At 33.1% G+C, this 18,133-nt stretch overlaps 5 protein-coding genes across 16 annotated transcripts in view; 3 read left to right on the top strand and 2 right to left on the bottom strand.

Moving 5' to 3' along the window:
• Positions 1 to 6,004, top strand: part of LOC123678747 (nuclear receptor coactivator 3) — a 268,127-nt gene extending 262,123 nt beyond the window's left edge. For 6 of the 11 annotated variants that reach the window (XM_045615927.1, XM_045615925.1, XM_045615931.1 and 3 more), the window contains 5 exons: positions 231 to 399; positions 1,055 to 1,252; positions 2,898 to 3,074; positions 4,468 to 4,544; positions 4,683 to 6,004. In XM_045615927.1, the coding sequence (XP_045471883.1) occupies positions 231 to 399; positions 1,055 to 1,252; positions 2,898 to 3,074; positions 4,468 to 4,544; positions 4,683 to 4,751 (690 nt within the window). In that variant the 3' untranslated portion in view covers positions 4,752 to 6,004. The remainder of the gene's footprint in view (positions 1 to 230; positions 400 to 1,054; positions 1,253 to 2,897; positions 3,075 to 4,467; positions 4,545 to 4,682) is intronic. The other 5 variants (XM_045615921.1, XM_045615923.1, XM_045615930.1 and 2 more) reach the window with 5 other exon arrangements.
• A 1,533-nt stretch (positions 6,005 to 7,537) lies between these two features.
• LOC123678752 (pseudouridine-5'-phosphatase-like) lies at positions 7,538 to 9,988 on the bottom strand. Its single transcript, XM_045615939.1, has 2 exons — positions 9,839 to 9,988; positions 7,538 to 8,600 (listed from the first exon to the last, which is right to left on the bottom strand). The coding sequence occupies exon 2, from the start codon at positions 8,471 to 8,473 to the stop codon at positions 7,781 to 7,783; it is 693 nt and encodes a 230-aa protein (XP_045471895.1). The 5' UTR covers positions 8,474 to 8,600; positions 9,839 to 9,988; the 3' UTR covers positions 7,538 to 7,780.
• Positions 9,989 to 10,004: 16 nt separating this feature from the next.
• Positions 10,005 to 11,643, top strand: LOC123678751 (beta-1,3-galactosyltransferase 6). The gene is made up of 2 exons (XM_045615938.1): positions 10,005 to 11,206; positions 11,350 to 11,643. The coding sequence occupies exons 1-2, from the start codon at positions 10,356 to 10,358 to the stop codon at positions 11,627 to 11,629; spliced, it is 1,131 nt and encodes a 376-aa protein (XP_045471894.1). The 5' UTR covers positions 10,005 to 10,355; the 3' UTR covers positions 11,630 to 11,643.
• Positions 11,644 to 11,817: 174 nt separating this feature from the next.
• Positions 11,818 to 13,841, bottom strand: LOC123678749. Its single transcript, XM_045615935.1, has 2 exons — positions 13,542 to 13,841; positions 11,818 to 13,417 (listed from the first exon to the last, which is right to left on the bottom strand). The coding sequence occupies exons 1-2, from the start codon at positions 13,695 to 13,697 to the stop codon at positions 12,137 to 12,139; spliced, it is 1,437 nt and encodes a 478-aa protein (XP_045471891.1). The 5' UTR covers positions 13,698 to 13,841; the 3' UTR covers positions 11,818 to 12,136.
• A 177-nt stretch (positions 13,842 to 14,018) lies between these two features.
• LOC123678748 (sodium- and chloride-dependent glycine transporter 2-like) lies at positions 14,019 to 17,932 on the top strand. 2 transcript variants are annotated; one of them, XM_045615932.1, is made up of 13 exons: positions 14,019 to 14,154; positions 14,204 to 14,248; positions 14,357 to 14,471; positions 14,526 to 14,657; positions 15,102 to 15,288; positions 15,646 to 15,772; positions 15,830 to 15,964; positions 16,025 to 16,253; positions 16,330 to 16,445; positions 16,696 to 16,824; positions 16,883 to 17,083; positions 17,414 to 17,560; positions 17,733 to 17,932. In XM_045615932.1, the coding sequence occupies exons 1-13, from the start codon at positions 14,062 to 14,064 to the stop codon at positions 17,829 to 17,831; spliced, it is 1,755 nt and encodes a 584-aa protein (XP_045471888.1). In that variant the 5' UTR covers positions 14,019 to 14,061; the 3' UTR covers positions 17,832 to 17,932. The 2 variants fall into 2 exon arrangements, with proteins under 2 accessions (XP_045471888.1, XP_045471890.1); XM_045615934.1 differs by having other exon boundaries at positions 14,082 to 14,158.
• The last annotated feature ends 201 nt before the right edge of the window (positions 17,933 to 18,133 follow it).

Raw genomic sequence — 18,133 nt, 5'->3', positions numbered from 1 at the left:
AAAAATTTCTGCTAGTTAATATTAGCAAGAACTTTCTTGCATATTTTGAGCTTCTTATGTTGCATAAAATCTGGTCGGTAGTACTAACAAAATATTGTTTATCAAAATTACTAGGAGACCTGTTTTTCATTTCTACACTTGAGTGTGATGTAGCAAAATAAATTAGTCTTGTAGATATTCAAGTAGGTAACATACATGTGAGTTTTTCAAATTGTTTCTTTTTTTCGCAGAGAGCTCCTCAACAGAGGGCCATAAACAGTCCGGGGAATAGGCATTCGCCTTTTTCTACAGATGCTTTCCCTCCACCTACCTCGCCCAATTCTGCCTTCACCCAAAACCAGTACCTGAGAGGAGTGCAACGTACTAATAACACACCAACTGCCACAAATCACCTACCAGGTAAGCAACGTTGATTTGAAATACAATTCTTACATGTTTGTAAAATTAGAAGTTTTTCACCATAGTGAGGTCTTTGAAGTACCTGCAATTTCTCACAAAGTTTAGTTTTGTTTCTTTTCATGATTTCCAGAGTGTTTCTTGACTCGATTCTACTATTTTTTAACTATAGTTTTTCATTATTGCGTCAGGTTGAAGCATGGTTTTGGATTTTGCGCTGCCCATGCATAAGTAGACGATTTTCTCATTAGAAAATTTGATTTTACTGTGCATGGTAGATTCTTTTATGCTTACTTTTTGACGAGTGACCTGACGCAGGTTTACTCCAAGGGCATCTTAGACTAACCCGGTTTCAAATTGAACACACCAGTCTGAATGCTTATCATTTCAACTAGTCATTACAGCTAAACTAAAACTGTATCGATGAACTGAACTGAAAAACTCTGGGTGAACTTAATGATAATATTCGTTTGAAACATTTAGATTCTTGTATTGATAAAAAGCTTAATCCAATTTTTTACAACGTGCTTTGAATCGAGGACCTGATAAATAATAAGGTTGGACCGTTTCACTTTCACTATCTTGCAAAAATGATGGAAAAGTAAATAAAGATGGATGTAGTAGCCGAGAGTTTCTGAGAGGGTGGCGTATGTTACAGGTGGCCTGGGCTCCCCCCGGCCATATGGCAGGGCAGATCATCACCCCCATCCCTATTCCCCTCTCCCTCCACCACCAACGCCATCTCATCACCCCATGATGTACCAACAAGATGCCCAATACTGTTATGATCAGGCGGGTTTACAATTAGCGTACAATGGTGCCGACCGAGGTCGGGCTCCGCCTCACCTCCACCCCGGTAAGTCAACGGCCAGATAAGGGCAGAATCATCCGAACACCCATGGGAAATCTCCAGAACAGTCAAACATTTCACCCCTCAAAGTATTCCATCGAAGTACCAGCCTCAAAATTTGACTTATGTACCTTATTACATTACGTGCGCATGCATGTCTATTTCTAAAAGTAGTTAACGGAGATTCTAAAAGTAGTTAACGGATTCTAAAAGTAGTTAACGGATTCTAAAAGTAGTTAACGGATTCTAAAAGTAGTTAACGGATTCTAAAAGTAGTTAACGGATTCTAAAAGTAGTTAACGGATTCTAAAAGTAGTTAACGGATTCTAAAAGTAGTTAACGGATTCTTAAAGTAGTTAACGGATTCTAAAAGTAGTTAACGGATTCTAAAAGTAGTTAACAGTTTTTGACATCTGACTCAGGCATGCCAACATTTCAAACAAAACAATTTTTAACTTTTCTACGTGTTATGAGTCAACCTACGAAGGAATGTGAATATAAGTTATAAGTAACACGTTTTGAAATTTCATTAAATAACTTCCAAGGTTTGCAGCCCTGTAATTAACTCTGAAGCAATCTTTAAAAGCAGTTCCATAATGGCAAATCTCTGTAAGAGATTCAGCCAAGAAATAAGCATAAAAAGAGACAAGAAAAAAGTACAGTCTAATAAAGGGTCTGAAAGTGAGTTTTACCATTTCTCGATCATTCTGTTTCATGCTCCATGCTATCTCAAATTTCACCCCTTGATTGGGGAAGAAGACATGCAAATTTAGGCATTGACTGTTCACTATCTGCTGAATAAATGTCCATCTAAGTGAAGTCAAAATTTTTGTTTTGAAGCATACTTCAATGGAATCCTCTAGTCTAAATAATAGTAAACTGATGCTAGTTGCCTTTCATTCAAATTGTACGTTCTGGGGATTTGGATCATTACAAGCACTCATTGGCACATACGCCCTGTGTCTAACACTCATAAAACATTACATGTGCTCGCCCATAGGCTGTGCTAAAAATCCTACGGGGGAATCCTTGACATCATCCACTACGCCTGCATTTCCTATCCCATACCTACCAACGAAAAATATGTATCGCCATTTTCATACCGACATCTATATGTAAGCTCTCCATGCTGTTTTTATGTGTGTGCTTTATATGTTGTGTTTTGAGCTTTCCACATTTTTTGTTCGCATTGTTTTTTTTTTTTTGTTCGTTATGCTGTCATTGCTGTTATGCTGTTTTGCTTCTATGTGTCTAAAATATTCATGATCCATATTTATGTTCTTAGATAATATTAGTGTTTCATTACATCTTTAGTTATGTGTGCATGTTGGTAGATGCATTTGGTTGGATTTGAAGGTTATTAGTTGTATGTTCCCAAGGAGTCATCGTTGGGATATAAGGTACCACATATTTTCATTTCATCTGAACCAATTCAGCCTTCAATTTATTCAAATAATCTGGAAAACTTACATGCACAGTAACTGGAAGGAATATGGTTGGATAAGGCTCAATAATTGCAGCATCAAGTTGGTACCTACCTCGATTTTTTTCATTTTTTGCCAAAGGCAATTATTGAGCAATATTCTACTGTTCATCTATCATGGCATGTTTGCGGGCGATGTTGTGAGCTTAATTTGTTAACCCCTGATAGGTGTGTCGGGGAGTGGACCTACTTCCGAATTTGTAAGGCAGGAATTGCGTGCAGTTGTAGGAGCCAGAACCCAAGGACAGGCGCAACCACAGAATCGGCCATCGCCTCAACAGCAGATACTCACTCAACAACAACAGGTTGCTGATCTGGAAGTTCTTGGACTGAGTTATGAAGCTGGTATGTAAAAAAAGTCCATATATACCCTTACTTCCAAGTAGTTTTGGTCTTTCGAAAGAAACTGATTACCATTGATTGAACAAATATGAGAAGACATACTGAAAAAACTCTAGAGAAAATATTATATAACAAGAACATAAAATAAAAAATTTCTATCATTCAATATTCATATTTGCTCAATATATTGGGAGAGGGGGTTGTCAAATAAATTTCTATTTTCTAAATTTCTCTATTAAAAATATACAGTTTATTTTTACATCCCATTATTGGTCCATAAAAAAAAAGAAATATATTTATCATTTTGGGAGTTTCATTTAACACTACATAATGGTTCCAAAATTCATTCAGTTCATTACAATGGCATTTATTATCGATATTGAAGTTTTATCAGAATCATTCATTAAATTTATTTGTGATGATAAGGGCCTAGCAGGATATACAAAATTACATTTGCTGGTAACAGCAAGCGGTTCAAATTTTTCAATCTGAAAGACTATTTTTATAGTTATTTTTACTGCAAGCAGTTATTGTGAGCGTTCATATATTTAGCAAGGTGACACAAAAGTTACGTTTTGGATTGATATGTATTAAATTATCTGACATATACTTATGAAGATGTGTATCTCAGACTCGAATTAGAACCCAAACGGTGACTTCTAAAATTGAGGATAGGGATGCTCTTTAATGCCTTGAGAAGTAGAAATTTATTGAATTATCTCAGGTTACTAATTTAAATTGGAGGTAATGAAATTGTCTCAAGAAATATCCATTTATATCTTAAAACTTTAGGTCAAAAGTTGAATTTCATTCCACTTTATCCCATCATTTATTTTTTGTCGAGTAATTTGCATGTGTTGGAATATTTTTATATTATTAAACATATTTTGATATTCTATGTATTCTACCGATAGTCCTTGGACCAATTTGAATTTGTTTTTGGGCAAATTTTCTAGGTCACTTCTCCAAGATTGTATCTTTTGTGTCACCCAGCACTCGATGTGTTCGTACAATACAGGGCGTTTCCCTAATCTGTATTTAACCTAGGTTAAGGCAAGCAAAAATGTTACCTTATATTGTGTAGCATTTGGTATCCGAGATGGGAAATCCTGCACACTTTGTTACATTTATTGTAACCGAGACTCATACTGGGTATTATTTATGCTTGCAATCATACTTCCCCTGTGTGTTTTGTCCACTAAACATTTAGGGACAGGAATTACCACTTTTGCGAGTTTAACAAACCTCCAGTAACATTCAAAACAGTCAGAAACTGAATTTTCAGTGTTATATAAATTTTAAATTAAAAAAAAACAGTTACTGGGTTGAAACGGTTGAATCGCAGCGGTGGTGAACCTGTAGGGATAGCATACAATGATGTCCTTGTTGCGTACAGGTGCGAGCGATAGCCCGAAGCTATGGGGCGCTATGGGTTCAGACATGGGCTCACTGTCTCCACAGCAGGCAACCAGGGTAAGCCACACACCTGTCCACTTACGCTTTTCCTGCTTGCCATACTAATATAGCTATGCATGTTGCCCTTATGTGTCATATTAATAACCTCACTCACAATCATTTCTCCTACTAAAATTATGCCAATTTATGTTACAGAATTCTTTGGAAGAGGTACGCCAAGGTGATCATAAGTCATCACTACTTCAAAAATTATTATCCGAGTGACTGCCAGTTGTAAATAAGGATAGAAATATACACTACTAGGTACCTCATCGGTTCTGTACCACCAGGCTGTAAATTTAGACAGGATAGCTGTATCAAAGTGCATTACTACGTTGCTTGTTTATTTGAAGTGGTAGTGCGCAGCATTGTGCAATTGTATATACGATAAGGACTCATTGTTTATATTTATATATATATATGTTATATTTTATTATTGGAGTTGTTTAAATTTGATTTAGAATTTGATATTTGGTCACAATGTTACGGCGATGCACAGGTATATAAATATGTTGAAATAAGTAACCTAGCTGTAAATAGAAAAATGATAAATAAAAAAATAATAGGGATTCTTTGTGATGAACCTAATGAAAGCTCAACTACTACCAGGTGTGCCATGAAATAAATCCGATATTTTCTCAAAATGACCTCTTGTTGAAACGGTAAAAATGAAAATTACATAATAAAAATATTTTTGAAAAGAAATCATGCATCATGTTATTGATAATTATGCAGTATATTCCCAAATGTGTACAAAATTATGAATATGGAAGAATTATTTATTTTTCAAGTAAATTGAAAAAAGATGTTACTATAATGTTGCTATATGAGCTTTGGAAAGATGAAAAAAAGGTGTGGGACCAAATGATTCGCAGGTTGCATTTTTCAAGCTTTAATTATTCATTCAGTAAGTAATTTACTGTTCTGAAAATCGACAGCATCAGGTAGTGGTGATATTTGTAGATGTGTTTGATATCCCTATTATTTGAAAAACAGAATTGTCTATTTTTTGTAATTCGAAAGTCAATGTAAATCTGCTATAAATACCAAAGTTTAACAGTGCCTCGCCCTAATGTTCAGACCGATAATTATTTGAGCGTGTTAGAGAGAAAAGATAAGCGCTCATATATAATTTGAATATGTTAGTGTTGTCTTCCTTTTGTGAATGTTCAAGCTACGCATTACCAGGATATACTAACTGTTAATATTTTATACATAATTTAAAATATGTTATTTGGAAAGCTAGTTGTTGGAGATTGTGATAGGCAAGCGCCATGTTACTGTTGCTAGGACGGTTCCTAGACATTTATTACTAGTTACTAGCATTCATACTTCATTATTGTCAATTACACCCCTCCCACTAAATTTTAAAGGAACAAATTTACAGACAATTATTTAATTACACATATTACAGATATTTTTTGTACATTATTGGAGTTTTGAAATATCTATATATTAAAATAAAAGTATAATTTCTACGAGACTTTGATTTCTCCCTCGTTATATTCAATCTTCAGTTTATTTTAATAGTAAAAGCAAGTCAAGTATTTGAGGAATCAAATTTCTTTAAGTCTGAAGTAGCATGAATTTTAACCAGCCTATCGATCAACAACAAAAAGTATATATAATATATGATGTTAATTGAAGTCAACTGCTCATTAGTGATATGGGATTATGAAATTCTTATCGAAACACCTTTAGGGCTACTTTATTTTTCTTTATAAAATTATGATTATGGACAAAATCTTTATATGAATATTTTGTTATTTGAAAGTTAATATCCTATTGGTATTTATGTTAAATTGTTAGACTTAGTCATTTTCATTAGTTAATCATACATTTCGGATAGTTGTTATATTTCTGAATTAATATCGTTTTATTTTGACCCAAAATTATTGATTTTTATATTTTAATCACTGGGAATTTGAGACTTCAAAAATGTAATACTGAAATTGTATTGCATTTTACTTCATAACATTGATAAAAGGAGGGAGTTGTCTTTGAAACATATATTGAATTTAAGATATTTTGGGACACAAGATGTAATAAATTATATTTATAAATAAATATATAATTATGAAGATGAGAGCTCTATTGAAATTCACAACACAAAAATTAACCCACATTTATCTAATAGTAACAGAATTTTAGACAACTTAATATCAAGAATATTAAACATAAATAGTTTTTCATTACAATCAGGTTTGCATTAGAAATAAGTACGTCCTTATGACTAATCAAATTGATAAAACTACTAAATCAAGCAAAACTTTATCAAGAATATTCATATCAATTTAAAAAGCAAAGTCTGAAATTTTAGTCAATATACAACAATGAATTATATACTATGCAGGGTGGCCATTTGAAAACGAAACAGACGAAATAAAGTTTTTCGATAGAAATGCTCGGACAGGTCGATTTCTGTTTCGAGGGGGACAACTTAAGATGTAGGTTACGGACGCATAGCGCTTCAACCCTTGCTACTACAACCCTCACCCCCAAATTTTGAATAGGGAAGATGGGGTGAGTGATACCTCATTTGAAAGGTATTTTTATACTGATTTCAGCACAGTAACTGTTTTTTCATTTTATGCATTAGTTCTCGAAATATTCTTAACTAAGTATTTGAAAATGAAGTGGTGTTTTCATGGCACTTGTAGTGTTTTGTGAAAAATCGACATTTTGAGCTTCAAAACAACCATGACTGTGGCTTCCTTCCTAACTAACTAACGCATGAATATTTCGAGAACTAATGCATAAAATGAAAAAACAATTACTGTGCTGAAATCAGTATAAAAATACCTTTAAATTGAGGTATCACTCACCCCATCTTCCCTATTCAAAAATTGGGGGTGGGGGTTGTAGCAGCAAGGGTTGAAGCGCTATGCGTCCGTAACCTACATCTTAAGTTGTCCCCCTCGAAACAGAAATCGACCTGTCCGAGCATTTCTATCGAAAAACTTTATTTCGTCTGTAATCTCGTCTGTTACGTTTTCAAATGGCCACCCTGTATAAAAGATCCACAAATATCATAGCTATCAATTCCTAATACATTATCAAATAAACAGATTGAATATTTGTATTCAATCTTTTTCAAGTTTCTTAATTGAGTTTTAAAAGATCTTCGTTAGGAAAATAGGTTGTTGATTCTTAGGAACAATAAATTAAAACATTGAGGTAATAATTTTCACTAAGACAGATAAGTAATCATGTTTTCATTGAATGAACACAATTACCGTTGAATTGTACTAGTATCAATCGGAGTCGTTGAATGGGGGTAACCCAAACAATTCTGGTTTGAAGTCCAACAATGATTTCAGTACCAAATTGGCTGGTTTTCTCAATTCCTCTGAAACATCTTCGTTCGGAACAAGGACAGCCTGCATACCAGCTGCTCTGGCTCCTTTTACGCCATTGGGAGCATCTTCTAATACAAGGCACAGAGACGGATCAGGTTTATCAGGAAACTTAGAAGCACATACCAAAAATATGTCTGGTGCAGGCTTTCCATGCTTCACTTCTGGATCTGTACTTCCACAAATAATATGATGAAATAATGAAAAGAGTTCTTTATGATTTTGCGTTTTTATTTTCATGGAATCTTCAGCAGATGATGTAGCAACAGCTATAGGAATCTTGTGTTTGTGCAAATGCTCAACCAATTTTTTGGCACCAGGCATGAGGACAGGATTGGTGAGTTCTTCATCTACTCTTTTTCGATATATCTTCAGAAATTCCTCGCAAGTTAATGGTAAATTCATTTCTTCAATCGCTATTCGAGCAGTATCAGGCTCTGGTGTTCCCAAAATTTTCAATTTTGTCTTTAAATCATAAACTTTTCCATAATCAGCCGCTATTTCGCAAATAATCTTGTTGTACACTGATTCTGATTCAATCAGTAAACCATCCATGTCAAATATAACATGAGTTACTTTTTGGAAGGTCATGGTGCAGTGAAATAAAGAAGCAGAAAAAATTGATGTTTATCTTCAATTGACTGGACTTGTGTAGAGAAACTGGTACCAAAATATATGTTGCTCAATTTCCGCCAAGAGTTGACATAGGCGGGTCTCACTGCACAGATATCATTATTATTATAGGATGAAATTCGTGTACACAAGCTTTTCCTTATGAGTAATAAGCATTTTTCTTGAATATTATGATACTGTTGGGTGATAACAATTGTGAGAAAAGTAGGTTGGATGAAGATAGTGGAGAGAATATTTCATTTTCTAGAGGTGAAAGAAAATAAAGCTTTAGCCGAATTTCGAACTTGCCCGAATATTTTTATATCGGAAAATTTGACCTTGAAATTTTTTTTTCACGAAAAATTAAAAAGGCCTCACTGTGCCCTTCAAAAAATTTTTTTCGCAAAAAATTAAAAAGCCCTCTATGATGATTAAATAGAATTCTATCGATTGATTCGATAACGAATGTTACGAAAATGCTCACAGTTGTGCAATTGTCCATTATTCCAGAAATTATAAGGTTGACAACTGAATTTTAGAGAAAAACTTTAATTTCTCGATACCGCCACCTCTACTTGCGGCAAGATACGGACTTGAAACCTCAATATGTTTTAGATCAGAGCTGAGAGCTCGATCTATAAAAAACGTTTTCATTTGAAGTGACTGTGACCAATATTTCAGGAGATATAACTATTTTTGTAGGGATAAAAATTTCACTGATTCTTTCAAAATTTCGGGTTCAAATACTCATAAACTGTGAGGTCGCCGGAGGATCGGTGAGCGATGTTAAAATGAACGACACTCTATTAGACGAATTTAAAATTTTCCATACCCTGACCTTGAAAAAAAATTTTTTCACGAAAAATTAAAAAGGCCTATATGTAGTTTAAATAGAATTCTATTAATTGATTACTTAACATAGATTACGAAAATACTCGTAGTTGGGAGATTGGTCCATTATTTCAGAATTTATAAGTTGTCAACTGAAATTTACTGAAAAAAATTTAATAATTTTTACGAGGGTGCTAATTCCTTCGAGGCAAGATACGAATTTAAAACTTCAAAATGTTTCATTCTACAAAAAATGTTTGAGGTAGCTGTGGTCAGTATTTTGGGAGATATAGCATAAAATGATGAAATGAATGATATGTGGAAGGACTTGAGGTTGTGCAATATTATGTTAATTTACTTGAATTAAATTGATGTGTTCGAATGAGTTGAATTTTCGTACTATAGTTTATTGGTTTTATTAAGCAGAATATGGTTTGAATTTTAGGTTAATCTCTTCTGGCAGGCAACTTTGATTGCACCAAGAGTTCAGCAGCTGATAATATAACAACTTACCCAAAGAGTAATAGTTTCTTAGATTCGATATAACATTCAAAGCAGCCTATCCTATTTAATGATCTTTTGCATCCACTGATAGGTTTTTATCATTGATCAACAATTCAGGCACATATCAACGCATAGATAAATAATATGTATCAACGGTTGTCTAAATCAAACTATCAAATTTTGAGGTTGAATTAAGGTTATCAAAAGTGACGTCCATAAATATCATTCCATTTCTGGCTGGAGTGACTAGGTGAAATTACTTACAAAAATTCTACGATCATTTTAATTGTCCAATTTTTATTCTACACCTTGAATTGTTTAGATGAAAAATATAAGTGCATTGAGGAAATTAACCTGGTACAAGGATCAAATACCATTCATTTGAAGTAAAATTCATCTATGCATAATGTTTACAAACAAACTTTACACTACCTGATTGATTTTCAAGATGCCAATAAATACCAATGAAACAAAATGAAGCTTCTAAGTACAAAGTATTTTTCAAATTTAACGTAACGTTTAGAAAATGGGAATTTCATCTAAAAAATTCATTTATTTGAATCGTTATAAAATTCCAATCAGTATAATTTTTGGGTTTCTTCTTGGCTGTATGTTTGCTTTTAGTAATATGCCAATAGAGAGATCATGTAGGATGAATGATTCAGACAAAGATTTCAATATCATGAAAAATTCTAAGTTGAAAAATCCGGAGCTCATCATTCTGATCTTATCTTCACCAAATAATTTTGGAACAAGAAATATTATTCGTGAAACATGGTTAACTCTGGTCTTGGATCAGGAAAATAAACGAAATAGTAAAAATTTCAAAGTAAAGCACTACTTTACAATTGGATACTTGAACCTTGAAAAAGACAAAATAATTGAACTAGAGAAAGAACAATATGAATATAATGATATACTTCTTGTACCTTTGGTGGACACCTACTCAAATTTAACATTAAAAGTTGTCAAAAGCTTTGAATGGTTGAATGAACAATTTGATTCTGGTTTAAGTTTCAAATATGTTTTGAAATGTGATGAAGATAGTTTTGTCCGTTTAGACAATCTTATCCATGAATTGAAACACATAGAACTTTTGTATTTGAAATCACAATTATCAAGTGTGCAACAGATGTCTAAGGAAAATAATTCACCATACCTTCGAATTAACCTGCAGGTTAATTCTGAAGAAACCAGAAATAATCTTTCTCTCTATTGGGGATATTTTGATGGAAGAGCTACCATGCACAAAAAAGGAAAATGGAAAGATCAAAATTGGATTGCTTGTGATAAATATATTCCGTACGCCTTGGGAGGAGGCTATATTCTTTCCAAAAGTCTAGTAACTTATATAGCTAAAAATGCTGATTACTTGAGGTGAGATTAAAAATAAAATAATTTGAATTCAGCAACTGGATATATAATATATTCTCAAATGCTCATAAATTTGGATGCTCTTTCAGTGTGTATCTTTCTATATTCTTTACATTGAAGATATCTTGATGAAGTTTCTTTTCTAGAATGTTCAATTCAGAAGATGCAAGCGTGGGATTGTGGTTAGCCCCAATAAATAATATACTTCGCATTCATGATATCAGATTCGACACAGAATGGACATCTAGAGGATGTCAGAACTTTTTCCTTATATCCCATAGTGTTAAACCAGAAACAATGAAAGAAATGATTGCAACTATTAAATCATATAAAGTATTGTGCTCTACTCCACGGTTGAAAAGGAATTTTTACCATTATAACTGGACTGTACCACCTAGTCAATGTTGTCAAAATAAAATTCAATAAAATAAATGTATACATTTTTTGCACAAAATCCTTTTTTGTGTTGTATTTTTGCAACAGTGATTTAGTGTAAGACTTTGGAATTTATGGCATTTATATAAAATGCTTATAAATCCTATTTGAAATTTGACTGATTCAATTTTGTAATTTTCGGTAAAAATATTAAAATGAAAAAATGACTGAAGGCATATATTTTTAACTCTTTTATTTATTGAATTCAAAACATACTTTCATATTACAAACTTCAGATGAATCTACAATTTACAAGACTCACTGAAGTGTTATGACTGAAAGAATACACTGTTTAATAAATACTTATGTACAAAAATATTTAGTCATATGAACAAATGGAAAAATCCTCATCAATTATCAGGTAACAATATCTATATTCAATCAAATTAAGGAAATGCTTCTTGTCTTCAAACACATGTAGAAAAAGAATTCAACTTGGTTCAAAAACATAAATAGATCAACAAAAACAAACTAAAACAATGAGTATTCCTAAATCAGTTATATTACCAATGTCTTATCAGAGTCCCACCTTGGTTGAGATTTTTTCTTCCTTCTGATAGGCATATCTGTAGGAGGAGTGTTCTCACATTGGATTTTGGATTTGAGCCCATTTTTACCCTTGAACACAGGAATTCTACAACTTTCATAACTGAGTTTTCTAGGTTTGTCACTGACTTTCAGTTTATTCCTTGAATCGGAAATTTGATTTCTGTCCTTCATAGGAGTACGTTTCCTGGATTTCTCATTAAGATAATCTTTTGATATGATCTTTTTGAATGAGAAATTTTCGTTGTTCTCATGAATTATTTTTGTCAATTTTTTATCAAATTCTTGAACATCCGCAGTTAAATCAATGATAGGTTCTTTGGAGTCAAGATTATCGATTTTTGAATCTTCAGTTGTAAGAACAGATATATTTCCAATTAGATCTTCTACAATTTCTGCCATTTTCTGTTCTGTATTTATTTCATCAACAAAACCTTGATTTTCTATTTCAGGTATCTTATTGCTCACATATTCAGGTAAAGAAGCTTCATTGTTTTCATTGAAAACTTCAACATCGTTCTGTGATACTTCATTTTCATTACTTAACTTGGCTTCATTATTCGGAAGACTAAGAACCGGTATTTCTTCTTCTGGGATATTCTGTGTCACTTCATATTTTTCATTATTCTCTTCGTTATTTTCATCAACTAGTTTCAGAAGGCAATCAGTAGAATCACAGTCTACTATTTCAGAAACTTCTTTTGTTTCACATTCAGTCACAGTATTATTGAGAACAATTTCACCAACCTTCTCAGCAACCCTTATTGGGGTGCGTAGAAAATCTTTACTTGGAGATCTTGGATCACAATCTTTATGTTCGACAATATCACACATGGGTAGTTCATTGATGGTTATGGTTAAACTCTTATCTAATGATTTATTCTTGACAAAGTCATCCAAATTAGTTTCTGTGAAATCAATATTGGTCTCTAATAATCCCACAAATGATTTTCTTTTTTCATTACACTTTTTGAAAGTTGGTATACTACTAATGAGTTTAGGTGGAGATAATGCTGATGCAGTTGAATCACAATCTTTATTAGTTCTTGGAGAAATTGTTGATGATGAAATTAAGTTACGTCTGGCATTGTCTAATATTTTATTATGTAGTTTCTTTGGATGTGGCTGATTCTCTTGGATAATGATGGGAGTTCTTTCAAACTGATCAGTTGGTGAACGGGGGTCTAAGGTATGCCTTAAGTTTGAAAGGGTTTCATTGTTCTCTGCTGGAATCTGGAAGATAATCAACTTCAAAACTAAAAATCTAGATATAAACAATAGGAAGCATGCAGTCAATGAGATGATTAAATCTTCTGATTTTTGTTCATACAGAAACAATCAATATTTAATGCCTTACCTCTATAGGAGTTCGAAATATGTCATCAGTTGGAGATCGAGGGTCTAGGTGAGAAATTATTACAGGGTTTGAATTTGTACCTTTAATCGGCGTTGAAGGGTTACTTTGTGTTCTTTTTTGATCGTTAGATTTAATTTTACTCTCAGATGATCCCATATTATATTATTTGGAACACAAGCAGTGATATCTAATTGGGTCAATCGTGATTTAAAACCTTTAATATCTGAAAATACTAAAGGATCCAATCTGACCGTTAAAAAATTCCGTTGAAAATAAACTGATTCGAATAAGAACAGAGCAGATGTGAGCGTGACAACTAGCGCGAATCTGACAATCTCTTCTTGGCGTTGGCCTCTGTATTATTATTTTCAACCAGACCCTAGCAGGGTGGGAAATTACAATCCAAAAAATGAGAAATCCCAACTTTTCCTGATGTAGATAATATTTTATGAGAAGATGACACTGACATATAATTAATTACTCTTAAAAATGGAGCTTTGAGAATTATGACATTGAAAAAATGCCATTATTTGGGAGAACAAAAGACGCCCAAGGAAATGCTCCTTCTACTGGCGAAAATCGTTCCCATCATACCATTCTCAATTCTCGGGCAGTAGGTATATAATAGTAGCGATATGTTTCGTCTCATTGAATTTTTTTAGTCTCCTACTACAGGATCCATAATGGGAGATATCATTCAATTGGAGGTAGGAAGATGCTTTTCAATTTGTTGCTATTTGAATTTTCGAAGAATTTCTCAATATGGTGGATGCGCTATGTACGATATTTTTTTTATTCTCTTTGTTCCACTATAGGATTTTGGGGATTTTTGGAGTAGTAGAGCAGAATTTGTTTTTGCGACATTGCTTTATTGTCTGAACTTGGGAAATTTATGGAGATTTCCCACTCAAGTGATGCGGTATGGAGAAGGTGAGATTCAAGTGATATCCAAGTCGTTGAATTCAATTGAAATTTATATTTCAGGTGCTTTTTTTTACGTTTATATTTTCTTAAGCATAATCTTCGGTATCCCTTTGCTGTTTTTTGAAATTGCAATTGGGCAATACACTAACAAAGGATTAATGAAAGTTTTCCATATTATTCCTGTAGCTGAAGGTAAGTTTGGAAAAGATTTGAAGGTATAACTTCAAACATAAGTTGAGGTCCTTTCAATTTTCTCATCACCTTGGGGAATAGATTTAAAAAGTTTTGAATCGGGATTAGGAAAGAATAACACTTCAAACCTATGCGGTATATTTATCATTAATTTTTAAATATCAGAAAATATTTAGCATAGAAGAAAATAATAACCAATGAATCTTTTCGTTTTTAGCTCCTACACCTTTCTTATAAGAAAAATGTAAATTCCGAAAATTTCACCATTTACTATAAATTTTCACATAGTTAATCAATGAAGAATCACTTCCTTAATTAAATCAGATATATCAGTGAAGACATCATTTCCTATAAAAATTATTATCTACCTATCTTATAGCTACAGGGGGATGTGAAAAAAATAATTCTTCCTCTAAAAATAACAAGTTTTCTTGTTTATTTCAGGTTTGAGCACTTCAATGGTTTTCTTCTGCAACACTGTTATTCATGTGTTCGATATGATTAACATATACAATTTCATATATTTTTTCTCTTTTGTTCGCACCAAAGCACCACTTTCTTCTAGAGAACATTATGGTGAGATGTGTTTTTACGAGAATCGGACCAATACCCACGAGAATCTACATTTCTTGTGAGTAGGTAGGGCTAGTTTACCATGTTAGCTACCCTATAACAAATTCACAATGGGCAAATACATACACCCCATAAATTTACAGCTTAGAAGGGGTGCCCCAGGGTTCTATTTTAGGACCAGTAATTTTTCTTTTCTAAGTGAACGATATCACAGGAATGGAAATATTGATTTCGAAGTTTTCTATATGCTATAATGCTTTGGCAATTGCATCGGAAAAAACTAGTTTTTCTCTACAAATCGCAAATTGACCATCTCTTGAATACATGTTTTCAGAAACGTTATTGAGAATATCACCAAAGAACCATCAGTTTGTCGCCAAATGCCCTTAGACTTTTATTTCTCTATTATTTTCAGAAATGAGGTTGTAATGGTCAGTGATGATCTGAACTGTTTATTCAATGCAAGAAATTTGTGTATCACTTTCGTTGCTTGGTTGATGATCTGGGTGTACACCGCAAATGAATATACTGTGAAGAAACACGTATCTAAAATATTTAATTCTCTTCTTGACATTTTTACTCATCAAAATTTGTTGTAGTTCACAATGACGCTTTATATATCTACTTTAATCGTTCTCACCATCACACTGATAGCGACAACGACTGTTGCAGGTGGAGGTGATGGAATAATACGCCTTTTATCTCCGCCTTGGTCCAGTTTTACATCTTATGAAGTGATAAATACTTGCTAAGATGTGTTTCAAAACATACTAATTACGATCAATCTATTTTAGGTGTATGTTCATGCGTTTGAACAAGTGCTTGTATCGCTTGGTTTGGGTATGGGTCCTTTGATAAATATTGGCTCATACACGACCTTCAGAACGCCTATCAACATAGATGCCATTACTGTCGCTGTATGCACCATGTTGGCCACCTCCTTCATGACATTCATAGTTTTTGGTGCTGTAGGAGTTTACACCGAAGAACTGGGTTATTCTGACGTCAAATTAGAAGGACAAGGTGATGCCTTTGAAACGGTGTCTTTCAAGAACCCCATTATCAGCTTGTATTTTGATCTGGAAATATTTTATTCCAGAGTATTATGTCCACACTCTTCTAGCGAAACTGTTTATAAGAATGGCAAAAGGCTACAAAAACTTGAATATTTTCCTTTTCTACGGAATCTTCTTCGCTGTTGGATTCATTATTTCAGTAAGTTCTTCATTAATGAGTATTAATATGGTATTTGTTTGTGTAGATATTTTATGTATTACAAATATTGGTGTGGGTTATATAGATCTCTGTGGGTCAGATTGATATATGGGTCAATCTCTGTGGGTCAGATTGATATGTGGGTTGATCTCTGTGGGTGAGACTGATATGTGGGTTAAGTCATAACTAGTAAAACATAAATCAAGGGATTATCTGGAAATAACTGATAATGATATTGCTGAAATTTCAGGTTAAATACTCTGAACTGTTGCTGCAGTTCACGTATGCAAAATGGGACATGAATCCCAAGCACAATTCGAAGATAACATTCGCCTTATGCATGTGTCAGTTCTTCATATCCATCGGTATGATCAGCTATGTAGGTCTCTCCTTATCGAATTTTAATAATTTAATTGCTTCACTAAAATCATTCACAGCATGGAATCAATCTGCTGTATTGGAGTGCGATGAATATATTCCTGGTTTTCTCCGTTTTGACGTTGGTAGCACTTGAGCTATCGGCTGTACTTTTTATCTACAGGTTGCATAATTTCTGTGAAGATGTGGAGTTTATGATTGGCTGTAAACCCAACTGGTGGTACAAGATAATTTGGTATACCACGCCCTTCATCAGTGTGGTAAGCTCTTCAACTTAAACCTACCGAAACGTAATCTAGTAAGTTGGATAGTTCAAAAAAAGGTTTTTAGAATTTTTTTTTCAAAATACATATGTGAAACTGAACCTTTTGTCTCCCTATAATTTGAGGGGGCCGAAATATCTAAAACTAAATATCTATCTATGATTTATTTGTTCAGAATTTGAAGCAAGTTCTTTTGAACTTGCTTGAAATTCTGTAAAAATCTGTAAATTCTGTAAAAATCTATTGAAAGCGAATTATTGAAAATTCAGGGTGTTTTTAAATTGGAGGTACAAAAAAAAATGAGATTTGGATTATTTTGAATTTCAGGCTGTGTTAGCTGGATGTTGTTACGAATACTCTCAAAATGATCTTGATTGGTATGATCTATTTTGTTTGGTGATGTATTTTGTTGTAGTTTGGTTACCAGTATTTTACGTTGCTATATGTGCCTGTATATCTGAACACAGGAAAGGGGTGAGAAAATTTATTTGTTCGAAAAAATATTAGCTCTTGCATAAATTGGACTTTTTTTACATGTATTTTCGTACAATGTATAGGTGACAAAAATTTTTAATGCGAGGTCCTCATATGTGGAACACATATTATCTCTAGATTATGGTAGTAAAATAGTATGACTCAATTCTAGGAGATAAATAGAATTTTCTATCCTCGAGAAGTTCAAACAGCTTTTCAAGATTACATGAACTGGAGAGAAACTGCATCAATTAATTCAAGAGATTTTTGAAAATAAAATTAAGTTATTGTTGGTTTTTCATACTAGACCAAAACTTCGTATTCTGCTTGCATTGATTTTTATATTTGAGGAATTCAATAAAAGAAAAATGTTCTGCACATTGGTTTTGTATGTCTCGTAAAGTATTTATTCAGTCATAACATGATATATGTAAGTGATAACTCCACATTTTTTTAACTTTCTGATTGATTTTATTGATTTTGATTTTTTCCTCTAAGATTTCGTGTCAATGTAGATAAAAGTGATAAGAATCAGAAATATTGGATTTGGTCTGAGGGTTCAAAAAATAAAAC

This window comes from Harmonia axyridis, chromosome 4 (genome assembly GCF_914767665.1).
Source record: "Harmonia axyridis chromosome 4, icHarAxyr1.1, whole genome shotgun sequence".
In the NCBI taxonomy this organism is placed as follows: Eukaryota; Metazoa; Arthropoda; class Insecta; order Coleoptera; family Coccinellidae; genus Harmonia; species Harmonia axyridis.
Note: the sequence above shows the minus strand (reverse complement) of the source record. Positions and strands in the feature narration are given on the sequence as shown.